This window comes from Amphiprion ocellaris, chromosome 10 (genome assembly GCF_022539595.1).
Source record: "Amphiprion ocellaris isolate individual 3 ecotype Okinawa chromosome 10, ASM2253959v1, whole genome shotgun sequence".
Lineage (NCBI taxonomy): Eukaryota > Metazoa > Chordata > Actinopteri > Pomacentridae > Amphiprion > Amphiprion ocellaris.
This window is the reverse complement of record NC_072775.1, coordinates 29,554,173-29,578,210: the sequence shown is the minus strand read 5'-3', so window position 1 is coordinate 29,578,210 and position 24,038 is coordinate 29,554,173. Positions and strand designations below refer to the sequence as shown.

Here is a 24,038-nt window from a genome sequence, read left to right as displayed (position 1 = left end):
TCTTTTGTATAGTTTTTTCTGTTTTTAATGTGTATTGTGTATATATGAAAATGTGTGTTTGTGCGGTGTTCTGGAATGCCTAGAAAGGCGCCTGCAGATTAAATTTATTATTATTATAACTGCAAGGAGTCTAATGAATGGAAGCAATGCAGCGTGTTTACAGGAGCGACTTGACTACCCTCGCATCACAACAAGTCATCTGTAATGGAAATATTTTAACTGAATGTCACTATCACAAACTATCTCCTGGTTCTGATCTCAACAAACTGAAATGTGGGTTCACGTGTTTTTCAGGGTGCAACATAATGTTGTTCTGACTTTTATTTCCAGATTTACCTTTGCTATATAACAGCACACAGACAGTAAACGATTTACGTCTCTGCAGATGTTTTACACAAACCTTCGTCTCTGTAAGCATCCAGGATGTGTTCATTTCCAAAACCGGCTGCATTGAGATGGCAACTCGTGATTATTTTATGTACTGATTAACGTAGCAGTTACTGTTTTGATTAATATATGAACTGCTTAGTCTACATTATAACATGTCAGTAAATAGTCAAAAATGTACCTAATAAGATTCCAGAGTTCAAAGTTACATTTGTAAATAGTTTATTTTGTCTGGCCAGCAATCCAAAATCATCATTGTGCATCATATAAATCAGAAAAGCAGCAAATCCTGCTGCTTTTTCTTGAATTAGAAATATTTTTTCAATTTTGCTGGATGAATGACCTTCGATTGATGGTTTTAATCACTTAATTGCTACAAATCTAAACTTGACAGTATAGAGTTCTTTATAAATTAGCTGTTGTCACGGTTTTGTTGAGTGATGCTTCATTCAAATATCAGAAGTCTGTCTGGCATCATCTTATTTAGTCTTAATGATGTGAATTCATACTGTCATTTGCTTTTTCTCGGGAGCCTGTCAGTTATCATTGAAGCCACAAGGTGGTGATATAAACCTCTAAATAAATGCTCTGCACCACTGAGAGAAGAACTGATACCATGTAACAGTGAATTTTAGGGGCACCACTTTACTGTCCACTTGAACATTGTTTTTTATGCATATCTTCAAAATGTTTTGCTTGTGAAATTTTGTTTTCTTTTTAGCACAACAGAATTGGAAATTTGTATTTACAAATACAAGTCAACCAAGTCTAAAATTGTTTAAATCAATAGCAGAATATTGTAGGAATATTAAAGAACTGTGATTACTGTCTTCACACTTCAGCACAAAATTGTTACTATAAAGCAGATATTAAAGTACTTTCATTGTAGCAGAAACAAGTTTATTGTGGCTCTTGGAGAGGATGAGGGTGTTTTGGTAGATTCTTCTTAAGTTGCATTAGTTAATACACTATATTACCAAAGTATCAGGACGTGTGCCTTAACATGCACATGAGCTTTAATGGTATCTCATTCCTAATCCGTAGGGTGCAATATAACTGTAGTAGAAGAAGTGTGCCATTGTTACACCACTTACAAAATGGCGACACGCCCCCATCTTCGTGATTAAGAGGAACTTTGTCGCCTTTTATTACTGCTGAGACAGAAAAACAAGAGAAGGTTGTCTCTGTGTGATGAATCATATAAATGCCTGTATTTCTGTATTTCTGCTGTTAGGAGCTCCTGTTCTTCCTGTTTCCATGCGTCTTTGTCCACATTGTTTGAAAATTTTGGAGGTGCGCAACATTCTCCACTTGGTAAGGACTGCGCGATGGGGCGTGGCTGCTAAAGCATAAAACAAGCTTCAGTCGAGAGCAACCTCTGCAGACCATCGCCATCCAACGCAATAAGGCAAAGCATCACTTTATTGCCAAACACATTCTAGAGCAACACACAGAGAATCCAGAGATCCTTTCTCACAGCTGTAAATTTGGTGGGAGACCATTTCAGAAGACAGCTAACCCCAGACTTTTAACCAAAGGAACACGCAAGTCAGATTTTTACATCAAAATGACCACTCACGATCCTCTAGGAGACAACAGGAGGTAACTATGTAGACAACCACACCTCTGGAAAAGAGGACTATCGAGGCACTCCAAGGCCTCCATAGAATAATTTGTGTGGGACTTCAAGAGACAAGATAACGCCTTCTTTGCAGACCATCAGATAAGAATCACACAGTTGACATTAAAAAATATGCAAAACTCACAAAATTGTACTTAGTGTCAGTAGCAAAAATATAGTAAACTATATTTTCAGTTTGCATGAGGATTACACAGTTAGAAAACAACAGTTATTTTAGGAGAATGATATAGAGATATAGAGATCAGAGGGAGTCTGTCAACACTGATTCAGAAAACCATGATCGGTTATAGAAAGGATAAAAACATAAACAGCTCAAGATATATATAATTTCAACGGGTGCCTGGGAGATTACCCTGCACTAAATGCAAGGGCTGCCTTGGAGTCAGTGATAACTGGGTTTAACAGAGGTAATGCAGATGTAGACATGCTCCACATCTGTGAGTGTGAACAAAGGTGGACTGGCAAGCTGATGGAATGGGAGGGATCAGATCGGAATGGGGCTGCAAGTTAGCAGGGCATGGAGACCTGCTGCTGGTCATACTTTAAAGGCTGCACAAATCTGTGGGCTTTAAAGTGTATCTGCATCACACCAAGAAGGAGGAGACAGTGCTTCACCACTCGAACAAGGTCAGACACAATTGCTATTGAAATTTAATGAGAAAAATAAGAAATGTAGAACTGATTCTTAATATGGTTACATTAGTACTGAAGTATATGAATGTCATTTTCACAACTAAAGTTAGTTGTTTTCACATTATCAATACTCTGCTGTTAAGTTGACAAACTGTCAACTGTTAATTGTGATGATCAATAAAAATATACCTTAAAGACAAAAATAGACTTTACTGATCCTTCTGCTGAGAAACTCCCACATTACAGCAGCTCAAAAGACATCAGCAGAAGAGTAGCATTGAAAAATGTAAACTTGCATTTAAAAACACAAACAGCACAGCAATTAATGTATTTTCCTTCACAAATGAATGTATATAAAGATATTAGTCCTTTAGACTTATACACTAAGAGTGTCTGTACATAGAGATCAGCAAGTGGTCATTGCAGGAATAAGCCAGTGATTAAACCCTTTAAATTGCATTCAAAATATGACATCTTCAAAAATCTGCCAAAATATTTTACAAAACTGAGTTCAACTCCCAAATAACAAAAAAATCAACTCTGAACAAAATCTCTGACGATGCAGCAACATATGCATAACTGACCGGTTATTCCTGGGTTTCTGTGGTGCTGTTTATGTCTGATGGTAAACTTTGATAATTGTATGACTTGTTTTGATTGGTTAATGCACCTACTGACCGATTACCAACGACTGTTTAACACTTACAGCTTTTCTGTTGTTCTTGTTGTGCTTCTGAAAGACACTGTGTCTCCACAGCTTGGTAGAATAGTGAAAGACATGCTTGCCACTACACATAGACTAATTCCACTAAATTCTATTTCACGACAAGGTGTCTCAGTTTGTTACAGTTATAGGGTTTGTAAGCTCAGGTATTGTTTTTGTCTTGCCTTCTCAGATTGTTCCAGACCATCACTTGAGCAAAGTCACCTCCAAACACAAATGCATGTCAGTCTGAAAAGAATAGTTAAATCTGACACAGTGTCCTATCTGAAATAAGACGTCTAGTATGAACTCTGACAACTGTTTCAGCCATCTTAGTGTACTATTCAAAAATGTGGACCTCAAAGGGCTGGTTGTAACCGTGCAACTGTAGAAATGTAACTACTCCTTGTCATATTGTTAAGTAATCATCTGCATTTGATTATTATTTACTCAATGTACAAATATTGTGCACATGTGTAAATAACAGTAAGATATATGCAGGTACATTGGTGTGTTATTATAACATAAATTAGATATAATATAATACGATACAACGGTACTACGAACTTTCTTGGTTGACCATACCAGCAAATCATTTGGTTGCCCCATCCCCAACCCATTATTTTGGTATTAATCCACCATGCATGCTGATGAATAGCTGCTTTTTTTTTCATTTAACAGTTTTTATTGAGTTTTGCATTAACTTCATTGTGATGCATTTGGCTTGCGGCACACATTGCAGGTAAGACAATATAGAACATAGAATTGCTGCCGCAGCATTTTGGTTACAGTATTTAGAGTTGTCCCTCTTCTCCCGTGCCCCACTCATCCCACCCCATCCCACCCCATCCCTCCCTTCAGCCCCAATACCCAGATCCCACACCTATGACTGCACTAAATATAAGTAATCCAAGACTGTAGAGGTGCCAGGCATTTACACATCATGATGAGACAGTCATCCCCTTTCCCTCCCCATTTAATATATAATTAATACCAAAGACAAGGAAAAGCAAACCAAAGCACCAGCAAGCAATCAAAAAAAAAAAGCTCAAAGGATAATAATAATAATAATAATAATAATAATAATAATAATAATAATAAAATATATACAAAAAGAAAACAATAAAAAAATAGATAAAATTATTAATTAGTTAAAAAAAAGGAAAAAGAAGGGGGAGGGTACAAAAAAATGTAATTAAAGGAATAGGGGAGGGGAGTGTCATTCATCCTTCTACTTTTCTATTGTTGATTCATCATCTCTATTCAGTGGGATTTGTAAGCTGTCATAATATTCTAAGAAGGGGGTCCAAGTCTTCCTGAAATTGTACAAAGAGCCTTTCAGGGTGTATTCTATTTTTCCAAGTTTTAGAAAATACATGGTGTCTCTGATCCATCTAGTGAAGCTGGGAGGTGCCTGCTCTTTCCAGGAAAGAAGTATGAGATGTCTGGCTATTAAGGAGGTGAATGCTATTATTTCCTGAGCATTTCAGTATCATAAAAGTAAAGAGATCTCCTGGCTATAACCAAATAAGGCACACATGGGGTTGGGAGTAATGTCTATTTGAAACATGTTCATATATGCACCAAAAATGCTAGACCAAAATATATTAAGTCTTGGGCAGGACCAAAACATACGTATGTGATCTGCAGGTTGGCCTTGACAACGAGGACATGAAGGATTTGTACTGGGGAATATATTTGCCAGCCTTGCCCTGGTCAAGTGCACCCTCAACACAACCTTAAGCTGTATAAGACGGTGCCTAGCACAGGAGGAGGAGGTATTTATTAGTTTCAGCACTGCCTCCCATTCATTAGTTGTCATTTCTCTGCCAAAGTCACGTTCCCAAAGTCTCTTGATATCCTGAAGTGAGTGAGGAACACATTTATCTATACTGTTATATAGGACAGAGATTAGACGTTTGCAATGTGGGGATACTGACAAAATGTGATCAATTGTGTTTTTTGTCGGGAGATTAGGAAAAGATGTATTAATCAGAACATGCAAACTCCTTGCAGGAAGATCCTGGGAAGGCAGAGACACAAACCAGGGATCTTCTAGCTGCAAGACATAAGTACTAACCACCAAGCCACTGTGCAGCCTAGGTAACATTTCATTTCTAAAAATAGATTGAAAATTAATTTTCTCTGACTGGTGACAGTATATTGTAATTGACTGAGTGAAAAAAAATTATACTGCAAAATTTCAAAACAAGAGTCATTTTGAAGCTGGTTTTATTGGACATTCAGATTTTTGCTCTAGAAAGTTTTTAATACAAGTTCAGCCTTTTTTTAAATTTGTATTTTTTTTTATTTTTTTTAACAGATATACCATATTTGCATATTTATATAAAAAATTTCACAAGTTGTGTAATACAAATGTAAGCAATAAACTGGGAAATGTTATGGCAACATTTATTAAAACTTTCACCTTTAAATGGCAGTTTCCAATAAATGTGTTTAAATTTACAAAATAAAAGACAGGTTGAGCCAGAAAAATCAACTTTAGTTGCATTTACATTAGTTTATATATCATTCACAGCTGCATTTATGTAGCCTTTTAATTCCTAATACATGTGCTGAGACTAACTTTCCTCTGACTTGTGGCAGTATTTTATAATTTTACTTTTTTTTGAGAGTTTTCAATCTGGCTTTACCCACTGATTTCTGCAAAATAGTGCATTTTTAGAGACATAACACCCCAAATCCATTTTTAATTTTACAATTTCACAAAGCTTGTAATTCAAAAAATACTGTTCTACTGTAAGCAATTCACTGGAGAAGTTTCATGTTGATATACAAGTATAATTTCACCCTATATACACCCTAAACAGAAGATTAGATATTGTTTTAAAGCATGGTGACAAAGGTTTAAAGTGCATTTTGGACATAACAAGCAGTTTGATGATATCAACTTTGAAAAATCCTCTAAATGTTCTCAGACAATATGAATATCTGCAAGTTATTTCTCTTATTTTTATGACTCGCAGCCCTACAATTTAAATTCAATGCTTTAATGTACGAGGTGCAGTAAAAAAAAAAAAAAAAAAAACAATGAAAAGACTCCTTTTGAGTTGAGCATTATTGTGATTTAATTCACTATGTCTTATATCACAAAGAAAGTCTTAAAAATGCAGACTAGAATTTCTGTATATAAACTGTACACAAAAAGCAAGGCACTATACATTCAGATTCGTCAAGCTGCTGTCTCTCTTCTCATTAAAGTCAAACCTTTAGAGTTTTCCTCTCAGGCGCTCGGCGGGTCGGAGTCACTTCAGCAGTCGAGCAACGTGAGTTTCCTACGAGGCCTGACGGCATCTGACACGACGGGATTTTGTCTTTTTTTCTTTTTTTTTTTTACATAGATACAAAGTCACAAACGCACCTACGCTCACATTTCCACAAACGAACGTTACGCACACACATTATATACACGACCACAGCATGGCACCCTGACGACGAGCGTTTTCTTCCACGAGTTCCACGTCAGAAGAGATTTCAGACACAGACACCATGTATGAACCAAAGCGAGGTATTTTTACCCGACGTTAAACCGCTTGAATTTAATTTTTGTTAAGTAATAACAAAGTTGAGAAGTAAAACATGACTATAAAGCGAGGCGAGTGCAGCTCCGGTTTTCTCCTTTGACGTCGTTTTTCTTAACATTCGGGTACACAACAGGTCAATCTCTCTCCTGCTTCTCACTTTCCACTTTTTACCGCTTCACATTCTGTTAAAACAGTCCTCTGGCCTTCTTCAAGTTCACTTGCTTCCACCCTGGCAGACGTTCGTATTCCTCTCTCTTCATTTCCAAAGCTTTCTGCAGACGGAAAAAGAAACGTACAGTTAAATTCTGTTTTCCTGTCACTCATACTGGTTCTTAGCTGCTATAAAACCTGGCAAAAATGATGGAATCGCCAGGATATTCATTCAGTTGTTTAATTTTGTAGAAAAAAAGCAGGTCTGTGATGTCAATTCACCGGCATAAGTTTATTCTTTGATTCATCCTTCTTAATTTTTCCCTTCAGCACCTGCAGCAAATCCAGTACTGGTACATATCCACCATATCTCAACGAATTACTTGTAATTTCAGAGGAGTTTTCTGAGAATTATCTAAAACCATCACAAGTTAGATTAATCTTCACTTTGTTGCAGTCCAAGAACAAGTTAAATGCTTTTGAAACATGCCTGTTCACATCCAAACAAATAAAAAAAAAACCCAGATAGCAGCTGAGATCTTCATTTTACCAGATATCCATTCATATTAAAAAATAAAAAGAATTTATCTTGCTTTCATGCTTCAAAACATCAAGTTTTAATTGAACTTAAAGGTCCTCAGCTACAGAATTATTATTATTAGTTGAGTTCTTTCTTATTTAAACACGATAATTCACTTGGCAAGACTTTATTTACATAGTCTGCATGCATTTGTGACCTAAGTTTTGTTTATCATCCTTTGGGCTGTTGTAAAAATAAACTTTGTTGTTTCACTTGGTTTATTTTGCTTTTCATGAGTCATATCTGTTTTTTTGGTTGTTTTTTTTACTATTCATTCAAGGGCAGGGCTCTGAAGAAGCATTTCTCTTCCTTTTTCTCCTGCACTGCAACCCTAATCAACTAAAATTCCATTTAGAGGTGCAACTGATGAAACACTGACTGTAAAATGACCAAAAAAAAAAGGTCAAAGGACTGAACCACCTTAAAGAAAATGAGTTTAAACTCATCAAACACCACAATAAAACAGATTCTGCTTCATGCTGATATGATTGCAGCACATCATTCATACTGCAAACCACAAACTGGATTCAGATCTGTTGACCTGGGAAAGCCCTGAACTCCTGAAAGCAGTTTGAGGCCACTTTCTGCCTCTTGACGTCTCGCTGACAGCTGCTATCTTGGTGCTCTGTGGGCTGCTAACTGAGAACAGATTCTGTCCACTGAGGTTGTTTTCATGCCATCATTTCGTGCTCCACAGACAGACAGTGAGTCAGACTGCAGTGTAGCTGCTGGTGAATCACTCAAGTGCTTTTATTTGCACTGAGAGGAGAAAAAAGAAAAGAGTCTCAGGTGGAAGGACTGAGTGCGTAAAGAGAAGAGCTACAGCAGCAGAGAAGTGATGCAGGAGTGACGTGAGGTCAAAGAGACGAACCGAAGCTGCACAAATACATCTGACAATCATCACAACTGTATAAATCTGACAAAAAACAGCTATTTTAAAAGCCCATTCCTGTTAGGAATAAAGATATAAGGTTGTTCTGATACAATACAGGTGCAGCTAATTATTAATCTGATGAAATATGACAAATAGAATTGCTTTGTCTAAAAAATGTCGATAAGAAGTGAAAGTGGTGTTTCAGAAATCTAACCAACTGTAAAAAAAAAAAAAAACAAAATATTTAATTTGAATCATATATCAGCTCCCAGTTTGGGTTGGGGAGGTGGACACCCTCTCTATTTTTAAGACCAGGCTTAAAACCTTCCTTTTTGACAAAGCTTATAGTTAGGGCTGACTGGGGGACCCTGACGGGGTGAGCTGGAGTCTCAATGTACAGAGCACAACTGACTTCTTAGACATCCGTTAGTTCTGCCCCTAGTTATGCTGCTATAGGCCTAGGCTGCTGGGGAACCTCTCTGGATGCACTGAGCCCTTCTCTCATTACTGATGTATTTACTATATATACCATTATTGCATTACATTCACTCTCTTTCTGTGTCCTTTCTCTGAGTGTCCCTGGTCCCAGAGCTGGATGCTTCAGATCTGTGGTTGTTCTCCCACCAACTGGTCTAGTCTCCATCATGTCTACTGTGGGATGCTGCTGCTGACCTTCCTCCAGTCCACTGCTTCCAGCTTCCCATTTCCACCAGTCTACTCTGCATCGCCCTTACTATAGTGGATATGCTCATCTACACACTGTTTGAATTCTACCACCAGCTATACATGTAGTATATTTAATGCAAGAGCTGTACATCATAACTGTAAACTTATGAATCAGTTTCAGTGTTAATTTGTACTTTGTATCATTTATCTTATCATGGATGTATCCAATTGTGTGTTATATGTTCCTTGTTCCCCACCCCCTCCCCCTCTCCCTCTCCCGTCCCTCTCAACCCGCCAGCCAGCAGCAGATGGGTCCCTCCATAGAAAAGAGCCAGGTTCAGCTCAAGGTTTCTTTACGTGAAAAGGGAGTTTTTTCTTGCCACTGTCGCTTTAGGGTTTGCTCTGAGGGTTCAGGTATATGGGTTCTGTAAAGCGTTTTGAGACAATCTGAACTGTAATTGGTGCCATATAAATAAAACTGAATTGAATATAGAACTGAGAAAATAGCAAATCCTTACATAATTAAGTGCAAACAAATTAATACAAATCAAATTAATTTGTTCAGCTTTGAGATATAATGTCATGATTACAATATAATATACATTAGCACACCTTCTGTACATAAATACACACTGAAAGTTAAAATACTGAATTGCTTGATCAATTCATTTGTAATTTTCCATCTTCCTTCCTGCAGGAATGTGATCTAAATTCAGCTCACGTCATTTTCTATTTATTATCTACTGTGTGAGGAAGTCCTTCATGAATGCAGCTAATATAGTGAGCTGTCTAACAGAGTTCTGCTCTTTCAGGATGATGTTTTCAGACGTAATTGTGCAGCCGAGCGCTAATGTTCCTACTCCACCACAATCCATATAAAGAAGGGAAACGCAGTGCTGACGTGCTCTAGAGAAGAACAGCTCCCCAGTGATGATGAGTCACACTCGTCTTACCTGAATCCACCTACAAGTTGGTCTGAAAAGTGAGAGTTGGATGGAGTTAGATGGGTTTAATTGCAGGGGATCTGCAGCAGTAATATATCAGATTAAAATGGATAAAATCCACCTTTGATTATAGTCTGTATAACATTATATAATCTTAACATGCTGTTGTCATGTTCTTCTTATATCTTGTGTTTACAGCGTAAATATCAGTCAGTATCTGTGAAATACTTCAATGTGCACACCTGAGAGTCCTTCACAGTCATGTTTGTAACTGTTAAAATGAATTAAGCCGGATTTTTTTTTCTTTTAGAGATGTTACATTTTTTTAAACTGCTGCTATACTGTTTTTACACTAATGTTACTTTACAGTTTATACAATGTATATATTGTATTTTATACACATATTTCTGAATAATTTACCAGTCCGATGGTGAACTAATGCATCAAAATTTCATTCAAATGTGCACCAACTAATGTGTGTTATGAATGACAATAAAGTGGCTATTCTATTCTATTCTATTCTATTCTAACTGACTGAAAATATTTGCCTAGTAATGCAAACATCTCCATCTTTAAGCCCTAATTGGAGTCCCAGAGTTGATAATTACATGTTAAATCTTTTATCGCATTAATAGTGAGTCAGTGTGTCAGGTAAAATTTATAAAGCAAAATGTAACAAATAAGTAGATATTTCAGTAAGATGCCATTTAAAAGTCAACTGAAATAAAGACCAGATCTTTTCCTGTGATGAGTTGTTCCATGTGCATGTAGAGTTTCCTCTTTTACAAAAAAAAAAGACCTAAAAGTCTGGTTCTGTATATTTTTATCCTGTCTGAAATTTGATGAACAATAAATAAATGTGACGTTCTGTACAGCCGTTTCTGTTACCGACCTCGAAGTCCTGGTCAGACAGGTAGATCTCCAGGCGCAGCGGGTCGACTCCCTCTGGAAGTGGCCGGGCCTGAAGCTGAGCCAGAGGGAAGGTGTTCTGACAGAGTCGGGCCAACACGTCTTCCACCAGGATGATCTGGTTACACACCTCGGCCTCCTGCAATAGCCACACAGCAGGGAGAAAAATACTATATAATCTAAACATAGGTATTTTTCTGTATTTCCAGCTATGATATTTTCACTTTGTTTGCATATGTGTAGAGAAGGAGGGAGATCAGGTTATTGCTGCTGCTGTGTCACATTTTACTTTGCTGTTTAATCCTCTGAACCCACCAAACCGGCTGTGGGTCTGAAAGGTAAGGCAAAGCATTTTTAGTTGTATAGCGCATTTAATACACTGGAGTAGCTCAATGTGCTTTACATAGAAACAAAAAAATGCCAAGAACTAAAACATACAATTTAAAATAAAATCAAACCTGATTATGAATACGAGAAAAAGTAAGTACAGAAAGAAAGAAAAAAATAAATATGAATGCAGCATAAAAGAATAGTATGCATTAAAATTATTAACAGAACAAACAGTGCAGATAAAAGATTAAAATGTCCGTGATTTAAAAGAGCTCACCCATGAGCACGTAAAAGGAAAGTTTTTAACCTGGATTTGAAAATATGAATGTTTGGTGCTGACCTCAGTTCTGCTTCACCGTGTTTGGTCTGAACTCTGGACTCTACTATCTGACCTGAGTCTGGCAAGTTATCTTTTTTAAAATCATCACTAAAACAACACCATTTATCACAGCAAGAAACTGTAAGAGCAAAACAAAAAGAGGTCCTTGAACTAAAATGAACCACATCTAAGCTTAACACTGGGATATCTCATCAAAATCATTTTATGCTGCACATATCTTTTAAAAATATACCAAGAATGAACTGTTGTTAATCAGGTTCTGTTAAAAAAAAAAAAAAAAAAAAAAACTAAAAATCCTGCGCTCCTCAGCACAACTGAAAAGCCAGGAGTTACTCAGCTTTGATCAACAGTCACATGACAAAAATTCAGGGACTTGTCAGCTGAACTGCAGCATAGAGGAAATAAGTTAAATGTAAGTAGTAAAATATCTGTATTATATAGAGATACTGTTCTTTAAAGGAAAAAAAATCTGTTTTATTGATATTGCAGCACAGAAATGAATTTGTAGTGCAGAAATACAGTAGAACATTTAACTGAATAAACAAATCCAAATCATAGAAATGACAATGAATAGCAGTAAATCTGTTTTTAAGCTCACTGCTGATGTGCTGATAAAGTTCAGTGTTGATAAACAGACCTATCAGTGTGATTGGGGAGGGCTGGGAGATGCTTTTAATTTATTTGCTACACTTTAATATTTATTAATCTGCATATTTACTGATTGCAGGTCAGGCTGTATACTTGAATGTGTGTATTTATTGTATGAAGCAGTGTGTGTGCAACAGAGAGATTTTCCTAAAGATTGCTTCCTCAAACAAACACACACATTTATATTGATGCACAAAAACCAAAAAAACATCTGACACACGTGCGGCACTTGGAAAAATATTGAACACGTTGATTCCAATTTTTTCCACTTTTTGTGAATGAAATAGTTAAAGAAATTCAAATTTGTTTTTTATGATTTATGAAGTTCTGTGTCATACTGCACAGACGACATTTATGAGCTCTCTCTGCTTAAAGTCATGGTTGTTCTGTTTCCATAGAGGTGCAGGATTTTATACTGCAGTGAAAAATTAACCCACAGTGAGTAAAATGTTACAGGATCAGAAAATGCTCAGAAACTGCTTGGAGTTCAAAGGAAGTCAGTGGAACCCTCCTGACTGCTTACTGATATGTACGACAGAATATTTCTGTAATTCAGCGTCACTGACCCTCTCTGTGATCTCAGCCACATCCTCTCTGTGCTCCCAGCTGGGAAACATGTTGGTGAAGGTGAGTGGCTCTAGACCGGCGTGGATCAGGTACGACTTCTGAGGCTTCTTCTCATTTTTCTCTGCAGAGACAAAGTCAATACAACTATTACAACCTCAGGTTAGGTGCAAAACTAACAAGAAAAGCACTCAGAGAGCGCAGTACTCTGCCAAGGCCGCTCAGTCATTGTATGGTTTTCGACGGATGAAATCTTTCAACAATTTGTGGTCTGCGGTGGTGGTTTTGTAATAATAATAATAATAATAATAATAATAATAATAATAATAATAATAACAATAATAATAATAATACATTTTATGTACAGGCGCCTTTCAGAACACTCAAAGTCACCGTACAGAAGAAACAAAGTCAAAACACATTCAAATAAACAGTATAAAATTTAAAGATGCAAAAAATTTAAAAGGAGGAAATTTAGCAATAGGATCACAATTATATGACTGTCAGCAGGCAGCTGACGTAGTGTTCACTTGTTGTCATAGTTACAGTGACGCTGTGCCACTATCTCACAATAATACAAAAATCCTTAACAAATCCTTAGATCCAGGCTATAAGCCGCATCACTGCCAAAATCTAATCAGTTGGTCCTTGTGTCATTTATGACCTTCCCTGAAAATTTCATCCAAATCCGTTGGTCCGTTTTTGAGTAATGTTGCGAACAGACAGAAAGACAAACTAACGCCGATCGTCACATAACTCCGCCGCATTCCTTGGTGGAGTGAAAAAAACACTAATCTCAACAGGCTTGACGAAATAAGGTAAAAGGCATTATTTTGACATTTATTCTCATCTTTGGAGTTCTAAATTTCAAAGTTCTTCTAGAAAATATCTTAGATTTAATTACATAATTGCCTATCTCTGAATCTTGTACTATCATACACTGAACACAGTAACATTGGTTCACACATTCATAATGACTGGCAATGAGTAGCAACATAATGTATTTGCAGATTTTAGGGTATTTGGTCCATTTCCTTCAAACCCTGTGGCTGCATAATAAGTCAATTTTTTTTTCATTTAATAGTTTTTACTGAATTTGGCTTGCAGCACACATTGCAGGTAAGACAATATAGAACATAGAACTGCGGCTGCAGCATTTTGGTTACAGTATTTAGAGTTGTCCCTCTTCTCCCGTGCCCCGCTCATCCCACCCCATCCCACCCCATCCCTCCCTTCAGCCCCAATACCCAGATCCCACACCTATGACTGCACTAAATATAAGTAATCCAAGACTGCAGAGGTGCCAGACATTTACACATCATGATGAGACAGTCATCCCCTTTCCCTCCCCATTTAATATATAATTAATACCAAAGACAAGGAAAAGCAAACCAAAGCACCAGCAAGCAATCAAATTTTTTAAAAAAAATGCTCAAAGGATAATAATAATAATAATAATAATAATAATAATAATAATAATAACAATAATAATAATATATACACAGAAAGAAATAAACAATCATTTTTAAAAAATTAATTAATTAATTAATTAAAAAAGAGAGAAAAAAGGAAAGGAAAGGAAAAAGAAGGGGGAGGGTACAAAAAAATGTAATTAAAGGAATAGGGGAGGGGAGTGTCATTCATCCTTCTACTTTTCTATTGTTGATTCATCATCTCTATTCAGTGGGATTTGTAAGCTGTCATAATATTCTAAGAAGGGGGTCCAAGTCTTCCTGAAATTGTGCAAAGAGCCTTTCAGGGTGTATTCTATTTTTCCAAGTTTTAGAAAATACATGGTGTCTCTGATCCATCTAGTGAAGCTGGGAGGTGCCTGCTCTTTCCAGGAAAGAAGTATGAGATGTCTGGCTATTAAGGAGGTGAATGCTATTATTACCTGAGCATTTCAGTATCATAAAAGTAAAGAGATCTCCTGGCTATAACCAAATAAGGCACACATGGGGTTGGGAGTAATGTCTATTTGAAACATGTTCATATATGCACCAAAAATGCTAGACCAAAATATATTAAGTCTTGGGCAGGACCAAAACATACGTATGTGATCTGCAGGTTGGCCTTGACAACGAGGACATGAAGGATTTGTACTGGGGAATATATTTGCCAGCATTGCCCTGGTCAAGTGCACCCTCAACACAACCTTAAGCTGTATAAGACGGTGCCTAGCACAGGAGGAGGAGGTATTTATTAGTTTCAGCACTGCCTCCCATTCATTAGTTATCATTTCTCTGCCAAAGTCACGTTCCCAAAGTCTCTTGATATCCTGAAGTGAGTGAGGAACACATTTATCTGTACTGCTATATAGGACAGAGATTAGACGTTTGCAATGTGGGGATACTGACAAAATGTGATCACTTGTGTTTTTTGTCGGGAGATTAGAAAAAGATGTATTACTCTTCTGGACAAAATGTCTAATTTGCAAGTACCTGAAGAAGTGAGCATTAGGTTGATTAAATAACTGTGAGAGCTGGGTAAATGATCCAAATTTGCCATTAATGTATAGGTTTGACGTAGATTTTAATACCTTTTGAGTACCATGCCTTAAAGGCACCGTCTGTAAGGGAGAGTGGGAAATTATAATTGTTTCTAATAGGAGAAAATATTCAGGTAGTCTAGAAGTTGAAATGTCTTCTAAACTGGGACCAGATTCTAATTGAGTGATAAACCACTGGGTTAAGGTGAAACTGGCGGAGAGGAGGAGTTGTTGGTGCACATAAAACAGACTTTAAATCGACTGGGCGGACTCCTGGACTATTGGTTGGGTTTTCATCAGTCCAGCATAGATTTTATATTGCATGATCAGTAATAGTGCATGAAATTGGGTAAGGCCAAGCCAGCAAGCGTTATAGGTCTTTGAAGGGTACCCTTTTTGATTCTATGTGGCTTTCCATTCCAGATAAAAGACAGTATGCTTTTGTTGCGTATTAAGTCAAAGGAGCCAAATTATGAAAGCAAAGCACTAACAAAACTACTGTTGTTTGTTTAGCACAAAGCATTCATAGTTTCTAGTCACATATTTCTACAACCAGGTGATGTTTCATGCTCTTATAGGTGTTTCAAAATTAATCTTCAGAACTATTTTGGTCCTGATAACTGAATAAAATTGTTGATGCAGCTTTACCTGATCATTCTCCTTGTGCTCACCTTTGCAGTATTGCAGCACTGTCTCCATCGCACACTTCCTGTCTGCATCCCAGCGGATACGTGCAGAACCGGTGCTCTCACTGTCCTGAGGCCACCAGCCCTGCCACAAGTAAACCTCATGGAAGTTATCCACCAGGAACAAAGCTGTGCAGGAGAGAGAGAAATTCTTTTTAAACATAAGATACAACAGGATTATTTTTTCCCAAATGATCAACTGAGTCGGTCTGAGCATCAGAGTGAGGATAAATAACGACAGATACAGAAGCTGATTTCCATTTGGCTAAAATGGCTTCCCTTGTTCTTTTGTGCGTTTCCCTCCTCTTTTGACTGCCACATTGGTTCCACCTATGTCTCGTGTGTCACCTGCAGTCAGTTCTGTGTTTTATAGTCATTTTGTCCTGTTTGTGGACCACATATTTGTCCACATCTGATTACAGTTTGTGCTTTTAATTTGCTGAAGGTTGTTTTGTTGTTCATCCAGTTTGGGTTTTTTAAAGATTTTTTGGGATTTGTGTATTTTTATTATTTTAAAATCTGTTTTCTTGCTTTAGTTTCTCCAAATGTCTTTTAGACTTTTAGTTTAGATTTTTCAAGACCTACAGCCACACCTTTATGTGCTCATCTACCAGCCTTTGTTAGCCTTCTATAAGTTCTGGTCCTTACTTTATCATCCCCTTTTACAACTATGAAATGCAGGGAAAATGCCTTGTTCTTGTTGACTGCCTGTCTATTACTTAATATACTGTAGATATTTATGTATATAAAAAAAATAGACCATTTTCCTTTTTGTTAACAAAAAAAAAGAAAACCCAGACGGGAACAGACACAACGGAGCAATAAAAACAGCTACAGTATGCTGAGGGAAGAAAAAAATACCACTTTTTTGTTAAAAACTAGAACTATTCTGTGTATTTCAGGTTTAAGCTGAAAAATTATTATAATTGAGGCCATTGAGCTACTGTTGTATATCTTCTGGATAACACAAAATGACATTGAAAATTACAAAAGAAGAAAAAAAGAAAAGCCTTTTAGTTTTGCAGAAAAACCGAAACACACAGTTGCAGCAAATGTTTTTGAGACTGTACATTCAATACTTTTATTTCATGAATAAACCTGAATAACATTAGAGCTGCTCCTGATAGTGACTGTTTTTGTATGTATTTTGCCCACATATTTGAAAATCATGCAGTGTTGTTGTATTAATGCTGTTTATGCAGCAGATCAGCTGCTCATTTTACAGCTGATGGTAGAGGACATGGCATGTAAAGAGTGTTGCATAAGATACACCTGTGTTTTCTCACTCAGAGCTTCTCCAGCAAGGATGGAAGGAAGCCTAAATTAGCAGAAATAAGTGTTTGTATGTGGGCCTCACCAGGCTGTGCTGCATTATAAAGTTCTTCCTGCAGGAAGGGCAGCGAGCTGACCAGGTCTGGAGCTCTGGATGGGTGGAAGAACTCACTCGCCACGAAATCTCCAGATGTGCTGCTCAGCTGGAAGAGCCGCGGGGTGAAGTTGAATTTACCTGGATCTGATGACACACAACAAAACATTTAAATTACAATGTAGCCCCCATTTGTGTCTTTTTCACTTAGTTATAGTTAAGAAATCAATGAATATTTGATCACTTTTGATATTATTTTTATACAAAATAGTTTTTCCCTTCTATTGTTAACAATCTGAACCTCAAAATCCACTTATCAGAGCCAGAAACTGGAAAAGCAGAGAGAATTGTTGAATATTCAGCTTTTCAAGGGCCTCTCAACATAACATCTTTGACACAATGTCAGAAAATGTAAGCTTAAAATCATGGCATTTCATCAAACTCACTTTATTCTACATGTTCCGCTTAAAAATGTGCCAAATACAAAGTATTTACACCAAACAGATTCTGCAAATTATACAAAATTCTGAACTTCTCAGTGTAGCAGTGAAGCCATGAGTGACTCAGTTGAGATAAACGGTTATAACAAAACATTCACACATAGCAGACAGGAGGCAAGCATGGAACCAAATTGAGAGCCACTGTGTGTTTTTTCCAGTATTTCTAACACCTGTGGCGACTAAAAATGCTTGCATGTTAATCCCAGTTTGATTTTATACAAAATAATCCAAGAATTTCAACTTTGTTTTAATTTGTTAATGTAATTTCTGGCATTATAACTGTTTCACATTACACTAAACACAGTTTTGAGTCTTCTTTACTTCTAGACATGATTGTCGAGACTGTCTCCATTGAGATGAAGGACAAAAAATGCCCAGAAACTGTGTGTGACTGTTTCAACTTACACAGCTAAATTTAAAAACAAAATTATAAGTTTGTGAAAATAGAATTATATTCTTCCATTCTAAGGGCTTTTCAAATGGTTAAAATTTGAGCTAAATTTCTTTTTTTGGTCGTATTTAAGTACCAAAACACATAACTCCTTTGCCTTCTGTCAAAAATAACTGCACTGTTTGTCATGTGAGGGATTATGTATGACTACTAAGTAAAACCCCACAGGTGCAGTGTTTCATTACCTTGCAGCATGCAGTCGTAGGCCTTCCTATCTTTTCTCCCCAGAGCCTCCCAGAAGCCTGGAGGTTCGACTCCCTCATCACATTCATGGATGGTGACTTTGCTGCTGCTGTGGAGGCCTGCTTCCAGAGGACACCTGAAAGCAGCGAAAAGAGAAGCCGAATTTAATACACATGAAAATCAGAAATACAGTCTAGACATAGTTAATGGGGTAAATGACTATTTTAGCTGGAAATTACTGATTTTTAATGGAATATCTACATAGTGGTACAGAGGCCCTGTGTTCTAATGGTACATTGTGTTAGCTAATCGTGTTGAAGGGCTTATTGATGATTAGAAAACCCTTGTGCAATTCTGTTAGCACATGAGTAAAAGTGTGAGTTTCCAGGGAAAACATGAAATTGTCTGGGTGACCCCAAATTTTTTGAACAGTAGTGTATGTGATGTCTGAACGTCACAATACCCACAAGTGTCCCAAGTTCCCCTCCTGATGAAAACTCACTGCTCTTTGATCTTGAGTGCGGCAGTGCTTCCAACACTGCGAGTGTGAAGCTGTGACTTGCAGCCGTGCCACAGGTACATGACGGCCTTGTTGATGTTGAGCAGGATCATGGAGGCTCTGGAGCGCAAGCTGCTGCAGTGACACGCCACTTCCAGCAGGTGGCCCTCCACCGGAACCTCGCCACGCACACAGTACAGGCGCCACTCACCTGCAAACAGAGATGCAGGTGAATGTTATCGGTGGAGTGACAGGAAATGTCTCATTGCTCTATCAGTATTGCATAAAGTTAATGAAAAAATGATCACAATAAATATAATAACGTAAAACTGATCATTTAGGTCATTTACTTTTATGACAGTAAAAGTTTTGCAAGGAAAAGGCAACATTTTATTCAAATTATGATTCTTTTACTTTGAAAAATGTCTTCAAATCTCATTTCTTGACTATCGAGATAAAACTAAATCAGCTCAGAATTAAGAATCAAATTGAAATCGCTTGAAATATTTTAGGGTAAAAAAAATAGAAATAAGATACTTTGACCATATTCCAACATAGTTTACTGACTTTATTAAGGCACTGAGAAGGTGCTGTGCCATATTCACAAAGACGTCAGGGACCTCACTTGGAAATCATGATTGTAAATTGAGAAATAGCTAAAATACAAAGCAGAAATGTATTTACTCTGAGTGTTCTCCTCCTCCTCCTCCCTCTTGCCGGCGTGGACAATCATCCCTCCGTTGAAGCACTGCAGGAAACATGGTGGCTCCTTTCCTTGCTGCACTTGAACCTGGAACACGCAGAAGTCGAAGTCAGTTAGATATTACGGTGGCTGACTGTTGACAAGAAATAAAACATATGAATGATACTGAAAACAAAAACTGCTTGGTAAACATGTGTTTGTAGTCTTCAGCCCAATGTGTTCATAAACTAAATAAGATCAAACATTAAGCCAACTAAAAAAATATGACTTTAAAAAATGTATTTATGTATGTTATGTTGTAAGCTTTGTCTCTTGTACCTGTGCTCCTCTTTCTTCGTCCAGCTCCACTGTCATCAGTGCCGATGTTCCCTTCTCGCTGACGGTGGAGTGTCGACCTTGCCAGAAGAAATAGCAGCATTTCTCCTTCCCCGGTCCGGTGCTCCTCGCCTCGGGGTTCTGCCTGCGACCAACTGGGACACAGAAGAACCAACAACCTACTCTGAATTATCAGTGCTTTAAAAATAAAGTATAAACATTTCTTGCATGTTTACTATTTACAATTACATTCAGATACAAGAATATTCATTAAAATTGTGTGTAGATGTCCATATGTGACTTCTGTGTCCTCCACACTATCTAAACAGACCAGATGTGGCAACTCTCATCCACTCAAAAAATCTGAGTGTGAAAAGCACAAAAAAATGATTTATATAGGACTCATTCAAGATGCTCTACTAGTTCTTGACTATAAACATTTTTGAAGTAGGTTTTGAAATCTATTCTGAGAACTTTTACACAAAGTGCCCATTCTCATGACACAAAAACTTTCAAAAATAATCAGTCTAACCCTCTAAACTTCAAGCAGTTTCTGGGTGTTTTTTTCACTCCTGTTATGGTTTTACTCGATGAAGGCTCAGTTTTCACTGCAATATAAAGTCTTGCACCTCAATGGAAACTACACAGTCATTGCAATAAGTCTAAAAAAAATCAACATGTTTTTTGTGTAGTATGACAAAGTTAGAATGCCACAAAACATGTATGTACACAACAGACCTGTTAAGCTGAAAAGTCAGTCAGTTTAACCTGGTTAAGCTGAAAAATCCTTGGATATTTGTCACATGACTGTAGCTGAGTCACTAATGGCTTTACTGTTGCACTAGGGAGCACAAAATTCTTTGATTTTTACAGAACTTGGCTCGAGAAAACAGTTAATTTTGGTCAAATTTTTAAAATAAGACATGTAGAATGAAGTAATTTAAGAATTAACATATTTGTAAGCTTAGCTTTTGTTCATTTTCCCAACTAAACTACATCTCACGGATGAGTACTTCAAGGATTATTGGAAAGTTCAATATCCAGCAGTTCTGTCTTTTTTTTTTTTTTTTTTTACTGATTTTGACTTTAATAAATGGTATCATTTTGGAGATAACATGCCTTTAAAACCCTCCAGCAGGCTTTGAGGTTCAGAGAGGACAAAAAACTATTTTGCATCAAAGTGACAGGGTTTAGGTTCAGAGGGTGAACATGTCACTAACCTGAAGTGCTGACCATGTACTTCCATTTGACCACGTAGGCGTCTCCCTCATGGAACTGCCCGATGCTCTGGCGTGGCAGACGGCTGTAGTCGAACTCCAGGATGTGCCAAACGTCCACAGACACTGTGCTCATCTCTTGAGTCCTCATGTGGTCCTCCGTCTCCACCGGGCCATAACCGCGACCAATGTTCACCCCGTCCAGAATGGTGGCGATGGATGACTGGAGGACAGGCAGCATTAAAGTGGCGTCGTACGGCCGACACTCTCGTCCTGGAGCCTCCTGGGAGAAAAATCACAAACAGGAGTTATTATAAAAAGTAAATGAGGCACTTGGATGCCTCGTACAGCATCCACCCAAATGCATACGCTCTCTAATTCCGGTTTTGGTCCCAGCATCTAACAAACTGTTCCTGGCAACATTAACTGAGACTGCATGTGACGGTCCGACAGACAAACAGATGGGGAGATACAAAAGACATATGAAGCCTCTGTGGTGGGTGTGACCTGCATTATAAATGTATGTATCCTCACAGAACATGAGCTGGATTTGCACCTTTGGCTCAGGTTCAAGCTCGCTGCCTTCCTTTGGTGTTGGTGACTTTGCTTCAGTCCAGTCCACGAACTTCTCCTTGAACAGGATTGTCTCGTTGTGCTCTGTCAGCCGGCCGAATATCGCCCAATCAGGACGACCCTGGCCCTTCCTGTGGAGGGAAAGGTCAAAGATGTCAAGATTGAACTTGGAAACTGAGGATGTTTTCTCTGGTTAGCTTAAGGCTGCAATGGAGTGAATATAATGTGATTCAATGACCTCAAAAACTAGTTTGTGTGTTCTTGCCTGGGTATGAGTGTGTTGCAGCCTCCGGGATCCAGCGGGTTAACATCACAGCAGGTGTAGTCAAACGTCCCGTTCCACAGGTGTTTGGCAAGCTGGAAGGCCACCTTCCTTTGGGGCAGAGTCACCTCTTTACCGTGCCAAACGTACACCTCGCTGCCAAAGTCAAACACCAACACCTGCAGCACCCACAGCACAACAAAAACAGTCCCGTTAACTAACACTGTGCAGCTGCTTTGTGTGCAATTAATACCACACAAGCTGCCTGTGGACAAAGTTAATTATAAGAATGTCTGGACTTGTTTTTAAAGGAAGATCTATAAAACTAAATGATCTACCATGAGGAGATCAGGTATAAAATCTAATTTACATGCTTATTTGTCCATATTCAGCTTGTGTTGTATAAGTGCTTAAACACAAAAACACAAAATAAACCTGAGAAACAACTACTAAAAGAATATTATGTAATATTTACCACAACATGCAGAGAGAGTTTTTAAAAAATCAACTAATATCTACAGGGAGAAATGATGCTTGATGTTCAAAATAAGCAGCGTAACTGCAGTGTGCTTTTGGTCTTTGCCCCAGAGTCCTGAACCTAATTCATTTTTCAGCAGCAGCAGCGCACAGACGGACGTAGGAGGTGCTCATCACGGCACCTGCTGTTGCTAAGCAACAAATTAAAACCAGCTTGAGGCACAGAGGACCCTGTGAAAAAAAAAAAAAACGATTGTTTTTTATATTCAGAGCTTGGTGGCTTAAATGCAAAATCCACTGTCAGATGCTCTTTTGAACGATTACTATGAATGTTGTAATACAATGAAAAGCTGCTGTTTTGCATTCTGGTTTAATGGGGCTACAGAGATGCTGAAAAGTGGCTTCTTCACATGCAACCAAAACGTGTCCGATTAAATATGAAAGCAAGCCAGCAAAGGATGTAACCTTTCCTTGAGTGTCACTTGTTCTCAGTTTATGTGTTTTCCCTCCTTTTTTGATACCCTCATTAGTTTCACCAGTGTCTTGTCTCCCTAGTCATTTCTTTATTTCTAAATAGTCTTGTGTCTTCACCTGTCATTTTCCATTTTATCCTGTTTGTGTACCTCATGTTCCACATCTGATTCTGGATTGCGCTCTTAGTTTTTTGAATCGTGTTTTGTCTCCTGGTTTCACAGCCTGTTTGCCTCCTGCGTTACCTACCAGCTTCCGGTGTCTCTGAGTTAAGTTTACCTTTAAGTTGGTTTTGATTTCCTTATGGACTTATTATTCCGGGATCACCAGTCACCTTTTCTTTTTTCACCAGTTATCTTTCCAGTAAGTTTTTTTCTTAAAGGTCTTTCTTTTTTATCACAGCCTGACTCTCTTGTGTCTGCACTTGGTTCCTTTTCCTATCAAGATTTCAGTCTCACGGTGCTACATTTGCACGACTGACCTAATTAACCAAAACCATGTTACTCATCAAATCTGTGGAAATCTTCCCATCCATTAATGTGACAGCATGAAGATCAGACTTGTCAAGTGTTAAAAATGATTTGTAAATGTTGCCACATCTGAAGAAGGGACTAAGTTGCTTCTTTAGAAATGAAGCAGACATGTTTAGATGCCACTAGATTAATATAAAAGAGCCTAAAAGGAGATATAAAGTCCACTTCACCTCCTTGGATGCCAGCAGGGAGCTGCGAGGGACTTTCCCCCACTCGTCATCATCAGGAACCAGTCTATCATCCAGCAGTCTGAAGATACAGTTGGTTTCCACGATGGCGTTCTCAAACTGCTCATCCTCCTCTGGTGGACCCGAGGCTGCATCACAATTGGACACAACAATATAATAAGTTATATGTCAACAGAAGTGCTATGTATTTGCACTATTTTAAACAACTGAA

At 37.8% G+C, this 24,038-nt stretch overlaps 1 protein-coding gene across 17 annotated transcripts in view; it reads right to left on the bottom strand.

Moving 5' to 3' along the window:
- Positions 1–6,429: 6,429 nt before the first annotated feature.
- The window catches only part of LOC111574619 (supervillin-like), a 70,235-nt gene continuing 52,626 nt past the window's right edge, over positions 6,430–24,038 (bottom strand). For 16 of the 17 annotated variants that reach the window (XM_055014164.1, XM_055014165.1, XM_055014153.1 and 13 more), the window contains 13 exons: positions 23,810–23,955; positions 22,162–22,337; positions 21,880–22,027; positions 21,327–21,606; positions 20,110–20,261; positions 19,773–19,878; positions 19,092–19,299; positions 18,592–18,725; positions 17,447–17,602; positions 16,075–16,218; positions 12,918–13,039; positions 11,017–11,172; positions 6,430–7,182 (listed from right to left, as the gene is read on the bottom strand). In XM_055014164.1, the coding sequence (XP_054870139.1) occupies positions 7,096–7,182; positions 11,017–11,172; positions 12,918–13,039; positions 16,075–16,218; positions 17,447–17,602; positions 18,592–18,725; positions 19,092–19,299; positions 19,773–19,878; positions 20,110–20,261; positions 21,327–21,606; positions 21,880–22,027; positions 22,162–22,337; positions 23,810–23,955 (2,015 nt within the window). In that variant the 3' untranslated portion in view covers positions 6,430–7,095. Of the gene's footprint in view, positions 7,183–10,133; positions 10,156–11,016; positions 11,173–12,917; positions 13,040–16,074; positions 16,219–17,446; positions 17,603–18,591; positions 18,726–19,091; positions 19,300–19,772; positions 19,879–20,109; positions 20,262–21,326; positions 21,607–21,879; positions 22,028–22,161; positions 22,338–23,809; positions 23,956–24,038 lie in introns of all 17 variants that reach the window. The other variant, XM_055014160.1, reaches the window with a different exon arrangement.